Raw genomic sequence first — 20,212 nt, forward strand, 5'->3', positions numbered from 1 at the left:
GAATTACAGGACACAATGGGTCCTCTTGATCCCCATCCTCCACATCAGAGTCTGAAAAGAAATCCTCAGACTCATCCTCAATCATGTCATTTTCAATCATGGGTTCTTCTTCAACCACCCCTAACACCTTATCTCTCCATGAATATTTTCCCAAGCCAATACCAGGGTAGGTAGAGTCAACAAGATTAGTCCTAGGACTAGCTACCAACTGGCCTGCACTCCCCTGGACCAACTTCCCGTCCCCCTGGGGTAACTCCAAATCCCTACATGACATAGAATCCATAGGCGCCGACGGAATCCTCACCTGGGCATCCTCCCTAACTGTCGGCTCCCCCGCGACTCCGCTGCCAGCAATAACCATTGCGCCATGCGCCGAAAAACTGCACTCCCCCGCTGGGGCAAGACCTGCCACAGCGCAGGCCACCTCCACACCAGGGCCAGGGCGCCTTGCCACACTCGTCCCCGAGCCGGATCCCCGCTCTTGCCCCTCGATAACCACTGCTTGCATCCCACACAAACCCGCAGCCCTAACGCCGCCTCCCTCCAGTCCTTGTGCCGCAGCAGACACAATCCGCTCCCGGCCCCGATCCGAATCCCGCAACGCTCCACCATCACCAGCCGCTGCTGGATCAATCCCCTCACCTTCCGTCTGCCCAAGCCGATCCCGCTCCCGCGACCGCTCGCGGATCCTTTCGCTGCTCATCCTTCTGCCCCGCGGAGATCCATCCAAATCTCGTCCTCCTTCCGCCACCCTTCCACCCTGCCCTGGATCCATACCCAACCCTTTCCCCGCCACCGGATCCACCGTATCCTTGGCCGATCGGTCGCCCAGATTCCCATTCGCCCTAACAATCGCCTTAGCACGCTCCTTCATCGCCTTACAAACTCAGACTTTTTTTAGAATTCCTTCTATTAATATTTCATCACTGTTTGTTCTAATTCATCATTCTATGATTAATAATAATAACTTTTAGTATTATCAATCAATTTAATTAAACAAAAATTAAATTTCACATATTAAAATGAATAAAATTAGAAACTTAATAACTAAACAATCAAACGACGGAAAGATAATTTATCTCAATTTGGTTTGTTTATATTGTGAATCATTGTTATAAATAAAAACCAAATCAATAATACTAATAGTAATATTATGAGCAAATTTATTAATTTGGATGGAACCTCTGACTCATGACCCTCGGGTTTTTTCGATTGCTTTGATCGGTATGGTTTTAACAATTATAGAGGTATAATTAATTTTTTTTAGTGAAAACTTTCTTTTGGCGTAAAAGCAGTTATACGCCCTGTTTGGTGAAGAGTTTTTTAGAATAGAATTGAAGGTTTGGGTCAGTTTAGAGGTTTTGACTAGTCAAACTTCTAATAATAGTAATGTTTGAAAAAACTTATTGGGTTCAAAAAAACTAATTTTGAAAAGTCTGGTTTTAGAAGCTTTTCAATTAGTTTATTGTTCTATTTTTTAATAATATTTTTACCTCTAATTACTATCTTTTAACCCTAAATAAAGATTTTACCATATTTTTATTTGTTATTTTACACAAACAGTTATTAAATTTTACCAAACAAATTTAAATTTATCAGATCAGCTAATAAAAAAAAATCAATTAAACTAATATAATCCGCTAATAACTATTTATCAAACTTGATGATATTGTTAATTTTCTAAACTTTCTTTATTTCAAATAAAGTTCTTTTCGTTTAATTTTCTGCTTTTTACAATTGATTCTTTTTAAACTTGTGTTTTAAGTAGTTGGGATTGTGGATCAGTAGAACGTGACATTTTCTGTGTATATCTATATTATTACTTTTCTATTATCAGGAGCGTACCACAATAATTCAACCTCAATGAATACAGCTCCTGTTTGGCTAACGTGCACCATACATATTCCCTTCTTTCAATTTAACCATCACGGACTTCTAGCTATCGACGTTGACTTGCTAGTACACCCCCGGCTCATTTTAGACTTGATCGATTCATCACGCCAACCATTACACAGATCCCAGTAAAATCAACGGTATTATGAAATGAGAAGCAGTTTTCTCAAAGATAGCAACTTTCAGTTCTTTCCTGCATGGCTGCTGCTGGATAATCTTTCTTTTTCTCTTCTTTAAACTTCCAATCAGGTTAACTTTTCTTCTCTGCTTCTTTTTCATTTGCTTATATCACTCCCCCTTGTGCTGCAACTTTTTTTATACTTGATTGTGTTCTTCTATGGTCTCATTGTTTTTTTATTACTATTTTTACTTGTTTGGGTCTCTATTAGTGAAATGAAGTCTGAAATTTTCCTTCGATTTTGTTAGACTATAATCCCAATTTCTAGTTTTCAGCAAGCCACTGTACTTAATTCTGAATTTGATTTACTTGCTTGTCATGCTTTAATGAGCTTTTTGGTAGTCAGATGTTTGTGCCATAATTCATCAGCTTTAAAGGGATGGGTTAAATTCAATAATGGTGGTTAGTTTCTGTTCCGGTGGCAGCTAAAGCAAGCAATAATGGAGTTAAAAGACTCCAGAGATCTGCCATTACTGAACTAATTATTGAAGAATTAAGCTTCAGCTTGAACTAAAACCCTTCAGAGAACTGAAAATAGTGATGATTTGTGTGTTTAAATCTTTGTAAATGTATGATTTTGCATTATAATATCTAAGGAGGGTGGAGGATGTAGCTGGACTAAGTGGAGCTATTCAGATGCTTTATGCTTTGTTGGATAAATTGTTTCCCCAAATTCAAGGGAAAGGGAATAAAAAAATTACGGTTCAGTACATAGAATTCCTATTGGTGGCATGTTACGGCTGTATGGAATTCAATTATGTTAAATCTTTTTGACAAGTTGGGCATAGATTTATATCGGCTTTTCTACCGCCCAAGCCAAGCCAAGCCACTGTTATTGGCTGATTTTGGTCTTATCCCATTAAATTGATGGATGCCGTTATATAATTGAGTTGCAATGCAAGTCTAGATGTTCATTTCTTTTGTGTCTGCAATGAGGGTAAGCTGCATATGCACACTCCTGTCAACACAAGGCCATGAGCTAAGTCGTTTTTCTATCGATCTGCATTAATGCTGGAAAGTAAGTCTCATAATATTAGTTTCTTCTATTCAATTCTGGTGAACTAGGGTCACTATTCCCAATTCTTTGGGTGAACTTGAAAATATATGTCTGCTAATATTGATGTTCTGCATTTAGTTTGAGTAGGTGATTACGATATATTATTCGTTTTTGACGAATTCATCTGTCCTTCCCCTAGGTTTTCAAGTTTAAGGAATTGAGCAGCAGGAATGGAAAACCACAATATTAACTATGCATACACTGGCAATCCACAAAATGCTGTGGATTATTTACATAAAGGAAACTCATCCAACGGTGGTGGGATGCAAAATATAGAAAGTAGTATCGACGTTTTAAACCGAACGGGCATGCATTTGACTTATTCTTCTGAGAAGTTGGTAAATTTGCATGCCCTTTTGATGCATCTACTGGCTCAACATAAGGATTTAGATGTAGTGGCCACGGAAAACAGCCATATCGCAGCAGCATCTGTTGAGAAGGCACTGATATTGGATCTTCTATCCAGTGTTTTAGGTTCTGAGGTAATAGAGGTGGAGAATTTCGTGGATAATATCCAAGCGGATATTGTTGATGCTCGTCATAAAATATATTTATGCAGAAATTCAACAGAATTATTTAGCATGTTGGAAGAGAAACTGCAGCAGTCTGATGAATCACTAAAGAAGACTCGATATCAGGTTGCTGACTTGAAGAGGCAGTCACTAAAGTTGCAGAGGGCCTTTTCAGCTTTAAGACCTGAGAACTGTAAGTTAGATTTATTGATTTCAGAACATATATATATATATATATATGTGTATGGAGCCTCTACTTTTATGCTATTTACCTATTGGAGATTTCTGCACCATAAACAGGGAATAACAATAGCAGTGGGGAACAACCAGCCCCAGCCCAAGGTAAAATGTCGAATCTTATTACAAATTTGAAAAGGCAGACAGCTGAACAACAAAGACAGATTCTAAAAATGATGGAGCACAAATCTCCTCCCAGAGAAGTATATCTCGAGAAGAAATTGTCTGAACTACGACAGAATGAAGAACAGCTGAAATTAAAGCTGCATTACACCGAACAAGTATCCTTACGCATGGAAGAAGCATCCGAAGTGGTTTGGGGAAGGTTCTTAGAGGCAGAAAATTCTACTGAGGTTCTCATGGGAATTTCAAAGGAATTAGTAGGTAAACTTCAGGTTGTTCATTTTAATCTAAATGGTTCACTTAAAAGGGAAGCTGAACTAAAATCTGAACTCCAAAGTTTCTTAAGACAGCTAGATGCCAAAGATACTGCTTTAAAGAAGCTTGAGGGAAGCATTGTTGAACATATTAACAAAAGCTCTGAAGTGCCTATTTTGATGGAAAAAGTAAATTTGGTAGAGGAACAGCTGAAAAAATCCGAATTGCGACTAACACATGCCAATGATTTCAATGAAGAAATGCAAGAACAGCTCACTGAAATGGAAAATCTAGTTGAATCTCTGAAAGAGCGCATTGATGAAGCAGAAAGTCGAGCTGAGACAGCTGAGGCCAAAGTTACACAGTTAACAGATACAAATTTAGAGCTCACAGAAGAAATCAATTTTCTTAAAAGTAACGGAGATAGTAACACTAAAAAGGCGAGCTTGCTTGAGAAGCAGGTACGGGAATTGGAAATCCAAGTGCAGCATTCAAAGGCATCATCAGAAGCAAATCAAGAACAACAAAATATGTTATATGCAGCCATATGGGATATGGAAACATTGATTGAAGATCTAAAGTCAAAGGTAGCCAAAGCAGAAAGTAAGACTGAGAGTGTCGAGGAGCAATGTATAATATTATCCGAAGGAAATATGGAACTTGATAAAGAAGCAAGTTTCTTAAGGTCTAGAATAAAAAGCTTGGAGGGTTCTTTGGAGAAAGCCAATAAATCAAAAGCAGCAAGTGCAAAACAAATTAATATGAGGACCAGACTCATCATGGATACAGTCGTGGAACTAGCTGGAGAAAGGGAGCGGATTCAGAATGAGGTACTAACTTTTAATGCATGTTAACTTCAAGTATTCCTGATTGATTACAGTTTTTCCTGCTGTTTTATTAAATACAAAGTATGTCCTTTTTTGTGTTGCCTTTTACATTTATATGACTGGAACATTAATCTCAAGTTCTGTGCTATGTCATATTTTCTGCAGCTATTATCTTTGACGACAGAGAATGCAATATTGATAGAAAAATTGAGAAATGCCAAACGAAATGCTCCTATAAATATATTCAGAAACGGAGACCAGGATAACAAAAAGGTGCTCATTTCAGAAATTGATATATCTGATGAAATATATAGAAAAGCTTCAGATGAAGCCATTTCCTTATGTGAAGTTTCCAGGCAGGTATCTTCTGGTGTTCTTTCTGCTCAGTAATGCTTTTTTATTTTTATCAAATTAACACCATCTCTGAACATAAGTGTTAGGGTTGAAGCACAAGTTTACTGGTTCTTATTGCTTTTACTTGATCTTAACTTCAAGTACAACCTTTAGCGTAACTTTTGTTCTTATTGACAAACAATTTTGAAATGGAAGAGATAGAATAGCATTTAGATGTTCATACATTTCGGTTCGTCTTTCTGCTTGGTTAACAATTCTTGTCTCTGTCTGCTGTCTAGACACACTAGCACTAGCAGCAAATTAAGGACATATACATCTTACAGATTCTTCTGTCCATAAAGGGTTATAAGTCCCTGAAAGTATGTTATTGCTGCCACAAATTGAGCACGTCGGGGTAGATTTGGAAAGCTTAATCTAACAATTGCATATGATTTTCTGCATAATGAGCTTCACTAGTCTCTGGAACTTGCAATTATAGATTGTAATGGACATAAGCACGTTATTGACGTCGTAAATAAAAACTGATTCAATTGTCATTTTCAAACCCTTCTCCAAGGCCCTGATAAAAAAAAAAACTTATTGCTTCAGTGATTCAATTAAAAACCACCCCGTTGCACCTGATGCATACCCTAAGATTAAAAAGATGAAGGTGCATTCACTGCTCCACTTCAATTATACCAGAACTGTAAAAGCTGAATTATCTTGTGAATGGAAATGTCTGTTATTTAGCAAACTAGATGTTGGCTACCCTGATAGTGTAGTATAACAAAATTGAGCTCTATTAGACTTTGTCTGAGTGCATAAACTAGTGATATGTTTTCTTTGCTCACTTTCACTTACAATCTCTATGATTAGTGCAAACTCTTGCTCTAACATTGGTTTCCATAAATGTTCTTGTCCCGAATCAGGTAAATGAAGTTAGCAGAGATGCAAGTCGACATGAAACTGAAGCAGGCAGTTCCCAGTCAGCACATGAAAGTGCAGACATGGTTTCGAAGCTTGACCCTGAGAGAAACAAGATGGCAAAACGCTCTAGTTTACCACTGGGTTTGATGACAGTTCTTGTAGCATTATTTGCAGTTGTCATATATTTGATACACAAGAATGAAGAAATCCATCCTGTTTGGAAAGTTTGGATAGCTAAGTTTCATTGGTGACATCATTGTACATTTTGAAGCAGTGTTGAACTGGTTTGCTGTAATTTGTAAATGCACTTGTTATTTATTTTTATTTTTTTACTTTTGGGTGTCATTCATGAAAAAGAAAACATGAATGTTTGTAATAAGAAGCTTGTGTCTTGTATTGCCCATTCTTTGTTTGTAAATATCTCAAATAGCATATTGTGTGCAAAATCCGGGCAATGAAATATAAAAAGGACGATAGGTGGTTTAGCATAGCAGGGAACCATAGAGATGAACCAAATCATAATGGCTTATAGCAATAATTAGTCACCAACACAAAGATAAATTTTATTCGTATCCCTTGTGATTCTCTAATTTAACTGTGTATAATTGAAAATTACCGATATCATATACTATAGCCTTACCTACCCCTTTCTATTTATAACAACAATCTATCAAATTATATATACACGCACTCCTATGAAGTTAGGAGCATAGATATTAATCTAACTTGTTACAAATCAGCTAATTATCTCATGTTTCAACATGTTTATATTTGGGTTTACTTTGTGAAAATTTGACTGATAACGATCTCAAAATGAAAATTTTCGAAAGTTAAATGACATTTTAAACAACTTTAATTCTTCAACTTTTTAGGTTTGAGGTCATTTAGATGATGTTTTTTATGAAAGAAAATGTTAATGTTTAGAGAGAGAAATGATTTTGAAAATTAAAAATATGGTTTCATAGTAATTAATACGATATTAAACAATTTTAATTCTTAAAATTTTTCAAACTTTTATAAAACACAAGACTATATTTGCAAAGAAAAATACCACAGATATCCAATCGTAAATCCGTTAATCATAGAGTATCTACTTGTAATTAACTCTTATTTTAATATGCAAAAATGAAAATCATGCTAAAGTGTGAAATGATTAAATGTTAGGTATGATAAGTGTAATTTATGTGTCTAGTCGTATAATTAGAACGGTCAGGTATCATCCGAAGTAAGCACGTGAAATACACGTGTCGAGTAGATTTAATTGGTAAACAGTCGAAACCCTAATCCAGGAAAGCAGTATAAAGCCATCCTAACCGAGGGTTGCAGGAAAGCAAGAAATATTCTGAGATTTGTTCATTTTTTCCATAAAAAAGTAGTTTCTGAGGTTTGAGTTTACAGAATATATGATCAATTGATTAGGTTTTTTGTTGTGTATTTTCTTCTTTGCCAGCGCACCTATTAGCCCCTTGATTCTTTGAGTTACAGAGTTTCAAGGAAACAACGGGAACAAGGTATTAAAGGTGCGATATTGAAAATGAAAAAATTGAGGCAGTTAGTATCACTCTTGTGCTGTTTATCAGATCTTCATAATCTAGCACTGTGAGCTTGCTCTGCCTTATATATATTTTTTTAAATAATTTTTAATAATTTCTCCAAGATACCTTTTGCTGCGATTAGGTTTTGTTTTGAATGGAAGGCGAGGCCGAAATGATGAATTCTTTATTATCTGAATTTAGATGTTGAATCGCATCTTGTCGTATGGTCTTCAAAGTTCTCTGATTGCTTTGCTTCCACTGTTTGCTTAATCTAGATTTTGTCTAATTATAATTTTTTTTTATAAATAGTTATTGATTGCCAAGACGATCTCTCTGTTTATTTTTAATCTAGGAAAATTTAGCTTAGGCTTTCAATGCTTGTGCTGAGGCAAAAGAGAAATGATGATATTCCATTTACCGAATTCCATGTGGAACCATTATATCATAATGACCTTCAAAGTTCTCTGATCTCTTTGCTGCACAGATTTATCTTGCTCAATCTATTGTTTGTAAAGTTGTTTGCTGAGAAAATCAGTGAATTGAGCAGATGATGAAATGATTTTGATTTTCAAAGAGGCTGATCAGCCATGAGGCTTTTGAAATCGAGCTTTTTAAAACTGATGCTCTAGCTATTGAAAATTTCTTGTTCTTTGCTCTTTTATTTTTTAAATAGTTTGGTTAAATGATCTGACGGAGAATTTCACCAAGAAATCCTTCACTTGAATTGGAGCAAACGGCAATTCAATGTTTGCATAATCCAAAAGTAAACGTCAGAAATAAATGCCCAGATGCGTTGAGGTGTTTTCCTCCGCAGGAAGGGCAGGTCTCATATTCCATTGCCTTGTGTAGCGGCGTCGCCGCCATTACAATATGGGACTGGCCATGAGACATACATTTTTTCCTGTTTGTTTCTTATTTTTGTTCTTTTTTGGGTATTTATTTCTTGCCGGTGATGAGATCAGTACACCAAGTAAACCATCTTTCGGGACTGAATGGCTTTCAAAGCCTTGCTGTCATTCCTGCAAATCTGAGGCATATTTGTTTTGTATTTGCTGAGAAAAATCTCATTTGTGTTTCATCTGCCTCGGTTGCTACAATATTTGTCACCAACATTGCATTAGATTGCTACAATATCTGTCACCATCATTGCATTAGATCATTTGCCCCGTATGCATTTCTTGTTATCTGATATGGTAATTATGACATCCTTCAAATACAGTCTATCTTATTAAATTATCAAAGATTATTTCACACTATATGAAATGGGTTTACATGTATAAAAGTAAGCAAAGCACAATAATGAAATTATATGGTTGATTTTGATTTAGAAACGCAAGAAGTAGGAGATTGTTTTACTTACAAAGAGAGATGGATTGTTAATATAGGTCTGCAATCCCATTTTTGTTATCATTGTAGGTAATCTTTTTGTGTGTAGTTAATAGTATTAACAGATAACAAGTGGAAAGGGATAGTAACTTTGGTTACTATTGATTTAATGATTATGGTGGCTTTGTTGGATGGTAGATGTGTGATGATGAATGATAGTGTTTGATATTCCTTTCTTTCCGGAGAACTCTGTTCTTGCTGTGGAGTATTTATGAAAGATTTACAACGGTAATGATGAGTGCTGTGGAACATCTACAGTGGGTACTATAAATTCGTTTCTAGTGGGTTTAATACATCCGTATATGAAAGATCAAGTGTTTAATGTGTCTAAATAGAAGATTGAGAGTTTAATACATCAGAGGTTTAATGTATTTAAATGAGTATTTATCTGAAAGATTAGAGGCGTATTTAAATGAAAGACAAGAGGGTTTAATTCATCAGATGATTCAAGATGTTTTTTTGTAAAAAAATAAACAAAAAAAAAGGAAAAATACATAAACTTGGAGTAATTTTTCTTTCTATGTACTCAAAATAGCTATACAACAATATAATCTCATCTTCTGCCTTTTACCTTTCACCATTTACATCTAGTCTTAATAGTTTTCTACCATGTTATCTGATGTTTAGGTGTTTAGAGTTTGGGTATGTATATATTTCTGACATTTTTTTAAGGGTTAATTTCAAATATAATATAATTCATGTGTTTTAAGTTTTGATAAATATGTGGTTTGATTTTAAGTAAATAAATATTTGTGGTATGTTTTGTTTTTCAAAAATGTGGAAACGGTATATGCTGACGTGGTTAAGGGTAATTTAGTCAATAAAAATTAATTTCAAATAAATTGTTATGGTTTGTGTGTTTTCTGTAAATAGGTACCTGTGGTTTATATATTTTTGCAAATAGTTATCCACAGTTTAAATGTTTTTACAAATAGATACCTGTGTAGTTTGTATGTTTTTGCAAATAGGTATCTGGGGTATAACAAACCATGAATAAATGCTTAATTTAGGCAAATATTGTGGTTTGTTATATCATAGTACCTATTTGTCTATATTAAGCATTTGTTTATGGTTTGTTATACCACATGTATTTGTCTAAATTAAGTTTTTGTTTATGGTTTGTTATACCATGGGTACTTATTTGTAAAAACATCCAAACCATGGGTATGTATTTGTAAAAATATCCAAATCATAGGTATCTATTTATAAAAAACACGCAAACCACAATAATTTATTTGAAATTAATTCTTATTGACTAAATTATCACGTCAGCATATAGACGGCGTCATCATCCGTTTCCACGTTTTTGAAAAACGGAGCATATCACAATTATTTATTTGCTCGAAATCAAACTACAGGTATTTATTTACCAAAACTTGAAACCACAAAGGTTATATTTGAAATTAATTCTTTTTTTAATATATTTATATGTTATAATCGGAGTGGTTAATAATTAATTTTTAAATATTAAACTTTTTAATTTATATTATTTTTTAGATTTTTAATTTGTAAAAAACTTTGTCTAAAAAGAATGTTATGTTTAATATAAAAAAGTATGTTAAAAATATGTATTTTTCTGATATATTTTAACATTAAAATTTTTTTATTTAATAGAAATGTTGCAGTTTAATATAAAAAAATGTTAGTAAATATATTTGCTAAGTGTTTGTTTTGAATATAATTTTTTTTACTAAATTTAATTTGTTTAATTTTTTTTAATATATTTATATATATATATTTTTTTTATGGTATATATTATAATTGGAGTGGTCAATAACTAATTTAAGTATTAATGTAAAATTTTTTAAAATTAAGTTTTATTATTTTTAAGATTTTTAATATGTAAAAAAATTATCTAATAGAAAAAATCGGGTATAGGATGATCTATTAAGCTAAAAAAAATTAAAAATTTGGATTTAAAAATGGCCTAATAGAGAAAAAAAATTGTAAGCTAAAAAATTAGAATTTTGGATTTTAAGAAAGCTTAACTGATAAAAAAAAATTTGGAATTTTAGATTTAGAGAAGAATTAATAGATACAGACCAATTTTGGGATGCTAATTGAACACCAAATCATTATTTTGTATATAGACTTCAAACTAAAAAGGAAAAACAAATATGAAACAAAAAACTAAATCGAAACATAAATGGGAGGAAGAAGAAGTAAGTTCATTCTTTTTTTAGAAAAACCTGATCAAAAAACAAGACCGGAAACGTTAAGTGACAATAAGGGTGAAGAAGAATTGAAGAATTGGAAATTTAGAAGAGAAAATATGTAAAGAGGCTAGCGAGGATTGCAGTAGTGCAAAGTAAGAATGATGCAACTAGACTCTTGTAACTTAGATGTTACTAATATTGGTCTGTTACTTTCTGAGTAACAAATGATTGGTCCACATGTTCTATTAATGGGAAAGAGTGTTTAGTTTGAGATTTTTAATTTTTTTATTACCTTATTTTTTATAATTCTTTTTATGAGCCTTTGTTTTCTTTTTATTGACTAAAAAATGTTAATCGTATATGACAAGTGAGTCTTAAAAATTGGCAATAACAAACCTTTATAATAGTTTGTTACTTATGGTTGTTACTTTAACATATGTAACACAAATAAGTAAAAAACTTTGTCACTAAGCACTGTTGTTGCTCTTATGATAATAAAACAATACCAATAATAATAATAGTACTGGAGATTAAAAGATAGTAATAATAATAAATACATATGGGTAAATGAGGAAATGCACCCAAAACCATTAGATAAGTGTGCGAAAGGTTTAGATGAGTTGTTCTACCTTAAATTCTCCAGAATTTTAGTGAGAGAAACACCTTTAAGAGAGAGAAAGTGAAGAAAAAGAGAAAAAGAAGAAGTAGTAGAAGAGAAAGTTTTGAGTTTAGGTCTTAGGTAAACCCTAAACTTTGTTGCATTCAATTTGGTTAAGTATTTTGGAGACAAGATATAATCTATTAGACTAGCTCTAAGCTGATTTCTGCACATAAAGCTGTCTTTGTTGCATGTTTTTAAAACCTTTAAAGACTTAATTTGGAGATATGATTCAAATAAAAAATGTTTATTTATGTCTTACTTAGTGTTCTGGAAAGTTTGGTTAGTAATGAATTTGTATGTGAGGATATAACTAGGAAAGAAGTTTATGTGTGATGTGTTGCATATGTATTGACATAAGATAAGATTATAAACTCTATTAGAAATTATAAAGAATTCATAAAATTCTTAATTTTGGATATGTTGTACTCACGTTTGTCTAGTTTAAGTAGGAAAAAGAATCACATCATTCCGAGTTATATCCTTTGAGTTATGAGAAATTTTGTTATTAAAATAGGACTTGAAGAGAAATTTTATAATGCATTATGTATACCAGGAAATTCATAAAATTTTAGTATGATATGCTTATATGAGTTTTGAGTAAAATGGAACCAAAATTAGTTCATTTGGATAAGCGAAAGAGGAGTTATAAGGTTTTTAATGTTTTAGAGAACCAGAATTTGCCTTAAAAAGGGCATTAAAGAAGATATGAGAAAGTATTGGCATAATAGAAGGTGAGAGTGCCGCCATTGAGCAAGGGCTTACCGCCATTATGAGTCCATCTGATGTCCATGCTGTTATCTCAAGTTCTTCATTGGGGAACGTATCTGAATCAATGACAAGGCTATGATATCTCTTGGCAGTGAATGGACTGGAAAAACCAAAATTCATAAATGAGAATATGTCAACGAACTCAACCTAACTTCGTAGAGTATATCTTTAACATTCACTAAAATACAATGCGCTGAAATGAAACTAGAAATTTGAACATGTTTTTTATGACGAGAAAGATAAAATGAACATACTTAGGTAGCTCAGAAAATAAACTGTTATCGTCCTTCTCATCAAAATATATAGGAGAACTTTTCCCGTGCATGACACCATAAGGATAGCGCACAATCTTCCCTGAAATACAATGAAACAATACGGGTAATAAAACCAATAGCCACCATCGTATACATGTATAATAAAAAACATTATCACCAGTCAGACGGAAACATAAAAAGTAAGGACTTGTTTGATAAAGCTCTTAATTACTTAAATTAAAATATTAAGCACTTATTTAATTTAAGTGCGTTTGATAACGGTCGTTTCTCCACCACTTAAATTAGTTAATTAAGTTAAAAATCATTTATTTTGATAAGTCAAAATATTTAACTTAATAGTTTAAGTTAAACATTATCAACAAATATTTTTATAAAGATTAAATCATTCAATACTTTCAGCACTTATAATATTCAACACTTAAAATTCAATACTTATTTTTTCAGTACTTAATTTTCAGTTTTATCAAACATCACCTAAGTTTCAATAAATACAAATTTGAAGAGTGAAAGACTCTTAAGAGCTTTTAATAAAACGCATTAGAAGACTCACCCCCAAAAGCCTCTCCAATACATGTATACAATAAAGGTAATGTAATATATATTTCAGAATCCTATGGTGTGCCTACACACGAAAATGTAATATATAATTCAGTTACCACCATTTAAGTCCTCAAATTTATTCTATTAATTAAAATTAAAAAACTATATTTAAAAATTGTGTGCAATGCACTTACATTAAACAAAGAAAAATTACATTAAAAATAAAGAAAAACCCTCAACCCACCCCACTTCAATCTCATTTGAACCTATGACCTCTACAATCATAGGTAAGCTCTCAACCAACAGGCTAAGAGCTTCATCACAAACTATATTTATTATATTTTTAACTCTATTAACTCTTTCTCTCTCTAAATAAAAAACCCCGATCCTTTTTTTTTCTTGTTCCTACTCTTCCCCTCTCTACTCTAATCCTAATCCTCCAATGTTATTTCCAAGAATAAATCTCCTTCATCTTTATTCTCAATTTTTTTCCCATTAAATTCGTTCGAACAATCTTTGAATCTGATGATGCTTTATAGAACATGTATAGTTTCAGATCAGGAACAGAATAGACAACTTAGATACATATAATTGTTGAATTTTGTTTTTGTCTTCATCATCAGGCCCTATTTTTGTTTTCATGTCAAATTTATAGTTATCTACTCGGGTCTTGTTATGAAACTTGAGAAATCTAAATTGGCATGCATATCTTCTTTATACTTGCAAAACTCAAAATGATGAACTTTTTGACCTTATTAATATGTTATAGTGTACGGCTAACACTAATTATTTATAGATTTTTTAGTTTCTTATTTATATATTATCAGTTCCTGAACATGTTTTGTAGATCATAATGAAATTTAATTTTAATTTCAATGTTCTGGTCATTAATCATTATCCATTTATTGTTCTACGGTAAAGGAACTCTCTTCGATCCAAAGTTAATTTTATGTTTTTGTGCAAAATAATAATTCTAAAATAAGAACTATTCTGTTCGCTAATATTTATATTCCGTTTGTAAGAAAAGCATTGGAAATATTTTCGAAGCACAACTCACGACTACATTTTATGAGCTAGCAACTAAATATTTAGTCTCTAAGTAAGACGACAACTTGCGACTGCATCATGTTGGTCGCAAAATTTACGACTAAACTGTAAAAATAGTCATTAACTAGTTACCAACCACAGAGTTACTAACTGATAACAACCCAAATTATTCTTGAATAAGGAATAAGGGAAAATTAATAGAAATAATGGCAAACCCTTATTCCTTCTAAAAGAGATATTTATACATGATTAATGTGGAATTAATGATAATTAATGCAGGGGAGAATATGCAAATAATGAGGAAAAGGAAGGAGTCTCTAGCATTATGCCACGCCACGTGGACCATGGCGAGATACGCCATAACGAGATACGCCCGAAGAGAGCGAGTAGCGGAGACCCGCCATAGCTCTCAAGGAGAGCGTACATACGTCTTGACGGATCAAAGAATACGAAAAGGGATATTCATCTTACTGACAGAGTATTATCCCAAGGACCAAAAGGGATATTCACCTTGAGAACGCCGCAAGAAGAACCGGATGGCGGATCTCCACGGTTTAGCTCAGTGAGATCCGCTGGCGAACCTATGAGGCAAATCTCCTCTTTCACCTGATTCATCACAGTAACGGCTAACCGCCGACTCGGCCATAAAGACCATTAATGAGCTATCAATTAGCTAACCGCCAGGTTAAAGGTAACCAGTAACCGCCAGCTTAAAGGTAACCAGTAACCGACATTAATGGAGCATTAATGGAGACCTTCTAGTTGCTGAAGGTTACGACTTCCTAGCTATATATAGCCTACATCCCTAGGCTATCAAGGTACACTTTTACTTACCCTTTGTCAATTCAGTTTGCTCTCTTGTTCTTCCTTACTGACTTTGGCATCGAAGCTTCCCCCCGTCGAACCCAACGACGCCCCCACAGGGACGGAAGACAATCGGAAATTCTCCACTAGTTATCACTAACTGACTGAATTTTGTCGTTAAGACATGAAATTCAGTCAGTAACCACCTTTAGGGACTGAATTGTGACTGAATTTTCGGTCCCTAACTACTGATATACAGATCGAAATTATCGTATCAATTTCGTATCCGGTTATTCGGTTTATACACATATTTTTAATAAGTTCAAATAAAATATAGATAAAAAGAAGTTTCATTAATTTAATTTAGTTTAATCAAAAAGTCAGATTTGTAAAAATTATTTTATAAATTACATTGCTTATAGAATTAATATTACAGTGGTTTATCTCGTAAAAAAACAGTATATTGTTTTAAATAATTTTAAATTCGAATTTGAATAAAAGTTTGTTAATTTAGTTGGTGTTACACTTAATGTCACTAATTTCCTATTAAAACAAATCAACTGAAATTTGATTTGAGTCACAGAGAGAGATGAGACGTTTTTTCTTTCTTTCTTTTTAAGTGAAACATTGAAGTGAAACATTGAAATGGACTTGACTCTTTGAAATTAGATCTGTCCACGAGGCTCGAGTACCTACCTGGCTCGCCTAGGTCCGTGTTCCTTGAGTTGGATTTGGACAATGAAAATTAATTATAGATTCAAGCCCGCCTATTTTTGAAACGGGTTTGTGATTGATAAAAATAGCCGGGCCGAAGCAGTCCGGTCCGTCTATTAATATTAATTATTAATTTATATATATATATATATATACATTTAATATTTAATTATAAGTATAAATTTAATTTTTTATAATTAAAAATTATGTATATATTTTTAAGTGGGTTTATAGGGATTGGACTTGTGATTTGATTCTTAAGCCCGATACTAATCCGGTCCGAATCCGTCTAAATTAATAGTGGACTAAGTTGGGATTAGACTAAACATTTTTACATGACCGGTGAGTCCAGCCCGAATCCGGTCCATGGACATATCTATTTGAGAATAGTCATTAGTAAAAAAAATAAAAAATTATGGGTTTTTTCGATTATACTTCTAACAAATTCTTAAGATATGCATGTAAAATTTACATATATATGTCTATTAATTAAACTGCACCGCAAAAGTAAAAATTATATTATTTGAAAAAATAAAGGAACATAAAATAATCGATATTCCAAGTTCGAACGATGAACTAGAAAATCAATAATGACAATACTGAAGTTTTACTTTGAAGATAATTATTAAAAATGATACTATAATAGGCTTAAGAACAAAGACATATACCAGTATCCTTTAAACATTTAAAGAATCTGGTTCCTATAGCGCATACTTTTTTGCAATCTTCATCTTTGTGACATACAAATTTCTTAGTGCTTCCTTCAAAGGGTGCAGCCTTATCTTCCAACTCTATATTTCCCATCATTGATTCTTGCTTCTCAATCTCACGTGACATGCCTGCCAATTTTGATAACAATCATAAATTAAAATTGCAATTAATATTTCAAAAAATAATAAAATTTTTGTGAATAATGTACTGTACTACTTTTTGGTAGACAAAATTGAAGTGCATTTTAAGAAATAATATTTTAGCAAAACAATTTATATTTTTAGATATAGAAATAATAAGATAGACTCACAATGAGATGCCACAACCAAAATGAGTAGGAGGGTGAAACTCAAATGAACTAATTTTGCCATGTCGAAGTTTTTTTGGTGTAATTTTATGCCTCAATCAAACTAATGTAAAATATTGGGTATGGTAAGAACTTTAATTTGCTTGAGATATATATTGACCTGCTTAAAAAAATTAAAGTATAGACCATTAAATGTTTGGATTTTGTATCTGATTTTGTTTTACTTTAGCCTTGGCACAGATGAATGCAAAATCCTATATGTAGATCAACTAAAATATCAAAATGAAATCCAGAGGATCCAAAAACATAAATGCAGAGCTAATGCACGATCCAAAAAGGTTCGTATCTTGAACCCAAAAACAGTAGTAAGAAATCTCTATAGGAATCATTGGGTAACATTTGGCATTTGAGGTATTTATATAGATGGAATTGTTTTATTTATTTTTTTTATATAAAATTCAGGTGTGAATAATAAAGAATTAATTTTTATTTATTTATCAATATATTAAATTTATATGGAAAAAAAATTCAAAACAATTGTCATGTATACATAGATCCTATCATGTTGTAAGAAAACAAATAAATTATATTTTCATTCAAAAAGATTTATTGTCACTTAGTGGAATACCTTAGGAGACAAATGTTACCACGGTGGGAAAATGATAAGTTTTTGGGTACCACATGTACCAAATATGTCTTTATTCCAAAAAAAAAACTTGATATATCAAAAAAGATTTATTGTCATTTAGTGGAATACCTTAGGAGACAAATGTTACCAAATAATAACACGGTGGGAAAATGATAAGTTTTTGGATACCACATATACCAAATATGTCTTTATTTCAAAAAAAACTTGATATATCAAAAAAGTTGATTAACAATTTGAACTAAGAGAGTGTTTCATTAGCACACTAAAACTGCTTAAAATCATATGTTATATATATATATATATATATATATATATATATATATATATATGTGTGTGTGTGTGTGTTTGTGTTTGTTGGTCTAACCCTAAAGACATAGGCAAATTAAAATCCTTCCATAAAGTGTCATATATAGACTCAAATACTCGAATATAAATTTAGGTGAACTAGGATTACTTACACTATTCCTGAAGCTGACGAGAATGAGAGAAAGAACGAACTATCAACTTGTCTTGTATAGGCTGAAAACACGACCTCACTAATGCCTTGGTAAAGATATCCAACCTTTGACCCATAGTTGATATAATTCGTATAAGAAGAACCTTTGAACGAACTTTGTCCAAACAAAATAAAAATCAATCTACATATCGTCACTTTGATTGTGGAAAATTGGATTACTTGACAAATAGACTGGATTAAGATTATCACACTATATAATTGCGGTAACCTCCCAATTCGCATAAAAAATGTAATTGATTAACCAATTAGACAAAAAAAAATGTGATGATTCAAAGTACTATTTTAGCTAGCTCATAATGGACTTAACTACACACTTGTACTAAACGCTAGTAGGATCATGTATAGATAGAGAGACATTTTTAACAAGACGTGTGAAAGGGACGTACTTCACACTTGTCCGTTTCAGAGGTTTTCTTAGGGTTTTGTTTACTTGCTTTTTATGAGCCATAACCATGAAACGGAAAGCAAAGGAAAAAATAGAAAAATAACTTGCACTTGAAAGTCGAAATCACCAAGAAACATTCCAGCATAGGCGAAGCGAGAAAGAGAGTAGAAAGCAACCCTCATAAAAAACCTTACCCTTTTATACTGTTAGGGAAGACAGCCGAAACGATGAACGCTCCTATAAAAAAAATCACAGTACTGTGCCCACATGGCACACAATGAGAAATCAACGTCAACTAGAGAAACACTCCCAGAGGCGTAAAAAACCATGTCATGATAGTTATAATTATGAGTATTGGAAGAAGGGCAAATCAACCTTCAGGCCTATCATTCCTCCATTTCCCAACAAACCCCCAAAAAGATACCAAAATGCAAATCTCCTCCAACAACTTATCAGGAAGTGACAAGTGCAATGCTCCCCAGTGCTAATGCTTTTTTCATCCTAAAGAACAATAAACTTGCCACATGGAAATACAGATACCCGAACCTACCCTCTAGAAGATAGAATATGTACCTCCTCTTAGTATAAAATACAGTCAAACGACTGCATATTAGAAGCTTGACTCGAGAAGCCTCGTTAGATCCAATTAAGAATCTAGCCGCTACAGTAATCATTCCCAATCTCGGGAATTTTTGAGCCAAATGACTTTAAGAGCTACCAAACCCCGATATATGGGCTCACCTCCTCCTATCAACAGGAGACACTTGGCCCACCCAACTCTGCAATCTGTAAACCGTATTTTACAACCCAATCAGTACAAACAAAGTAAGCTCAGTTGGTTCATTTGCATATTTACACTAAGCTTGCATTATAGCTTTACTTTACTGATTGTGATCATCCTACAGTCTTCTCCATGAACCGACTTAGGCATCAGAGTTGGTTCACCATAAAGATGACCTCCCTTTAATCCTGCTTTTGTGCCGTTACAGGTTGACACATAGACTTTCAGGATTCAGCCACGTCAATTTCAAACACATGTTAAATGAATAATGTATTTTTAACTGACTTATATGTTCACAACTAATTAATTTGGCAAACAAATGGTTAACAAGACCAAAAATAAATGATCAGGTATTTAATGTATCCAAATACAGAATTAATATTGTTGTGTGGAATTAACGAAAGATAAATAAACAAACAATCAAAACACGGATTTATATGGTTCACCAACGTTTTGATTGTTTGTTTATTTATCACTACACCAAAACCCTCTTCAGACGATGGTTAAAAACCGTCGTCCCGTGAGATATAAATCTGTCATGGGTCTCGCTGCCGTCTATTGCACCTTTAGACGACGGTCAGGTTCTGTCATGTTTCGTCATCACACATGACATTAGCCTATTTTTTACTATCAT

At 33.0% G+C, this 20,212-nt stretch overlaps 1 protein-coding gene and 4 non-coding genes across 7 annotated transcripts; all 5 read left to right on the plus strand.

Moving 5' to 3' along the window:
• The first annotated feature begins 1,863 nt into the window (after positions 1 to 1,863).
• LOC136234038 (WPP domain-interacting tail-anchored protein 2) lies at positions 1,864 to 6,743 on the plus strand. Of its 3 annotated transcripts, none has more exons than XM_066023795.1 (5): positions 1,864 to 2,142; positions 3,268 to 3,833; positions 3,941 to 5,085; positions 5,248 to 5,442; positions 6,345 to 6,743. In XM_066023795.1, the coding sequence occupies exons 2-5, from the start codon at positions 3,299 to 3,301 to the stop codon at positions 6,591 to 6,593; spliced, it is 2,124 nt and encodes a 707-aa protein (XP_065879867.1). In that variant the 5' UTR covers positions 1,864 to 2,142; positions 3,268 to 3,298; the 3' UTR covers positions 6,594 to 6,743. The 3 variants fall into 3 exon arrangements, with proteins under 3 accessions (XP_065879867.1, XP_065879883.1, XP_065879875.1); XM_066023811.1 differs by having other exon boundaries at positions 5,248 to 5,438; positions 6,345 to 6,481; XM_066023803.1 differs by lacking the exon at positions 1,864 to 2,142 and adding an exon at positions 2,230 to 3,089.
• A 1,300-nt stretch (positions 6,744 to 8,043) lies between these two features.
• LOC136216263 (small nucleolar RNA R160) lies at positions 8,044 to 8,126 on the plus strand. The gene has a single exon (XR_010683255.1). It is a non-coding gene; the product is annotated as a small nucleolar RNA R160 (small nucleolar RNA).
• Positions 8,127 to 8,270: 144 nt separating this feature from the next.
• Positions 8,271 to 8,350, plus strand: LOC136216262 (small nucleolar RNA R160). The gene has a single exon (XR_010683254.1). It is a non-coding gene; the product is annotated as a small nucleolar RNA R160 (small nucleolar RNA).
• A 68-nt stretch (positions 8,351 to 8,418) lies between these two features.
• LOC136215834 (small nucleolar RNA SNORD36) lies at positions 8,419 to 8,504 on the plus strand. The gene has a single exon (XR_010682836.1). It is a non-coding gene; the product is annotated as a small nucleolar RNA SNORD36 (small nucleolar RNA).
• A 316-nt stretch (positions 8,505 to 8,820) lies between these two features.
• On the plus strand, positions 8,821 to 8,913 carry LOC136215841 (small nucleolar RNA SNORD96 family). Its single transcript, XR_010682844.1, has one exon. It is a non-coding gene; the product is annotated as a small nucleolar RNA SNORD96 family (small nucleolar RNA).
• Positions 8,914 to 20,212: the final 11,299 nt, after the last annotated feature.

This window comes from Euphorbia lathyris, chromosome 1 (genome assembly GCF_963576675.1).
Source record: "Euphorbia lathyris chromosome 1, ddEupLath1.1, whole genome shotgun sequence".
Taxonomy (NCBI): Eukaryota; Viridiplantae; Streptophyta; class Magnoliopsida; order Malpighiales; family Euphorbiaceae; genus Euphorbia; species Euphorbia lathyris.

Excerpts from the sequence above, each read along its gene's own strand:
- LOC136234038 (XM_066023795.1), top strand. The coding sequence starts at position 3,299 with ATGGAAAACCACAATATTAACTATGCATACACTGGCAATCCACAAAAT. Across the intron at positions 3,834-3,940 it reads AGCTTTAAGACCTGAGAACT|GGAATAACAATAGCAGTGGG; the intron begins GTAAGTTAGATT and ends CACCATAAACAG. Across the intron at positions 5,086-5,247 it reads GGGAGCGGATTCAGAATGAG|CTATTATCTTTGACGACAGA; the intron begins GTACTAACTTTT and ends TATTTTCTGCAG.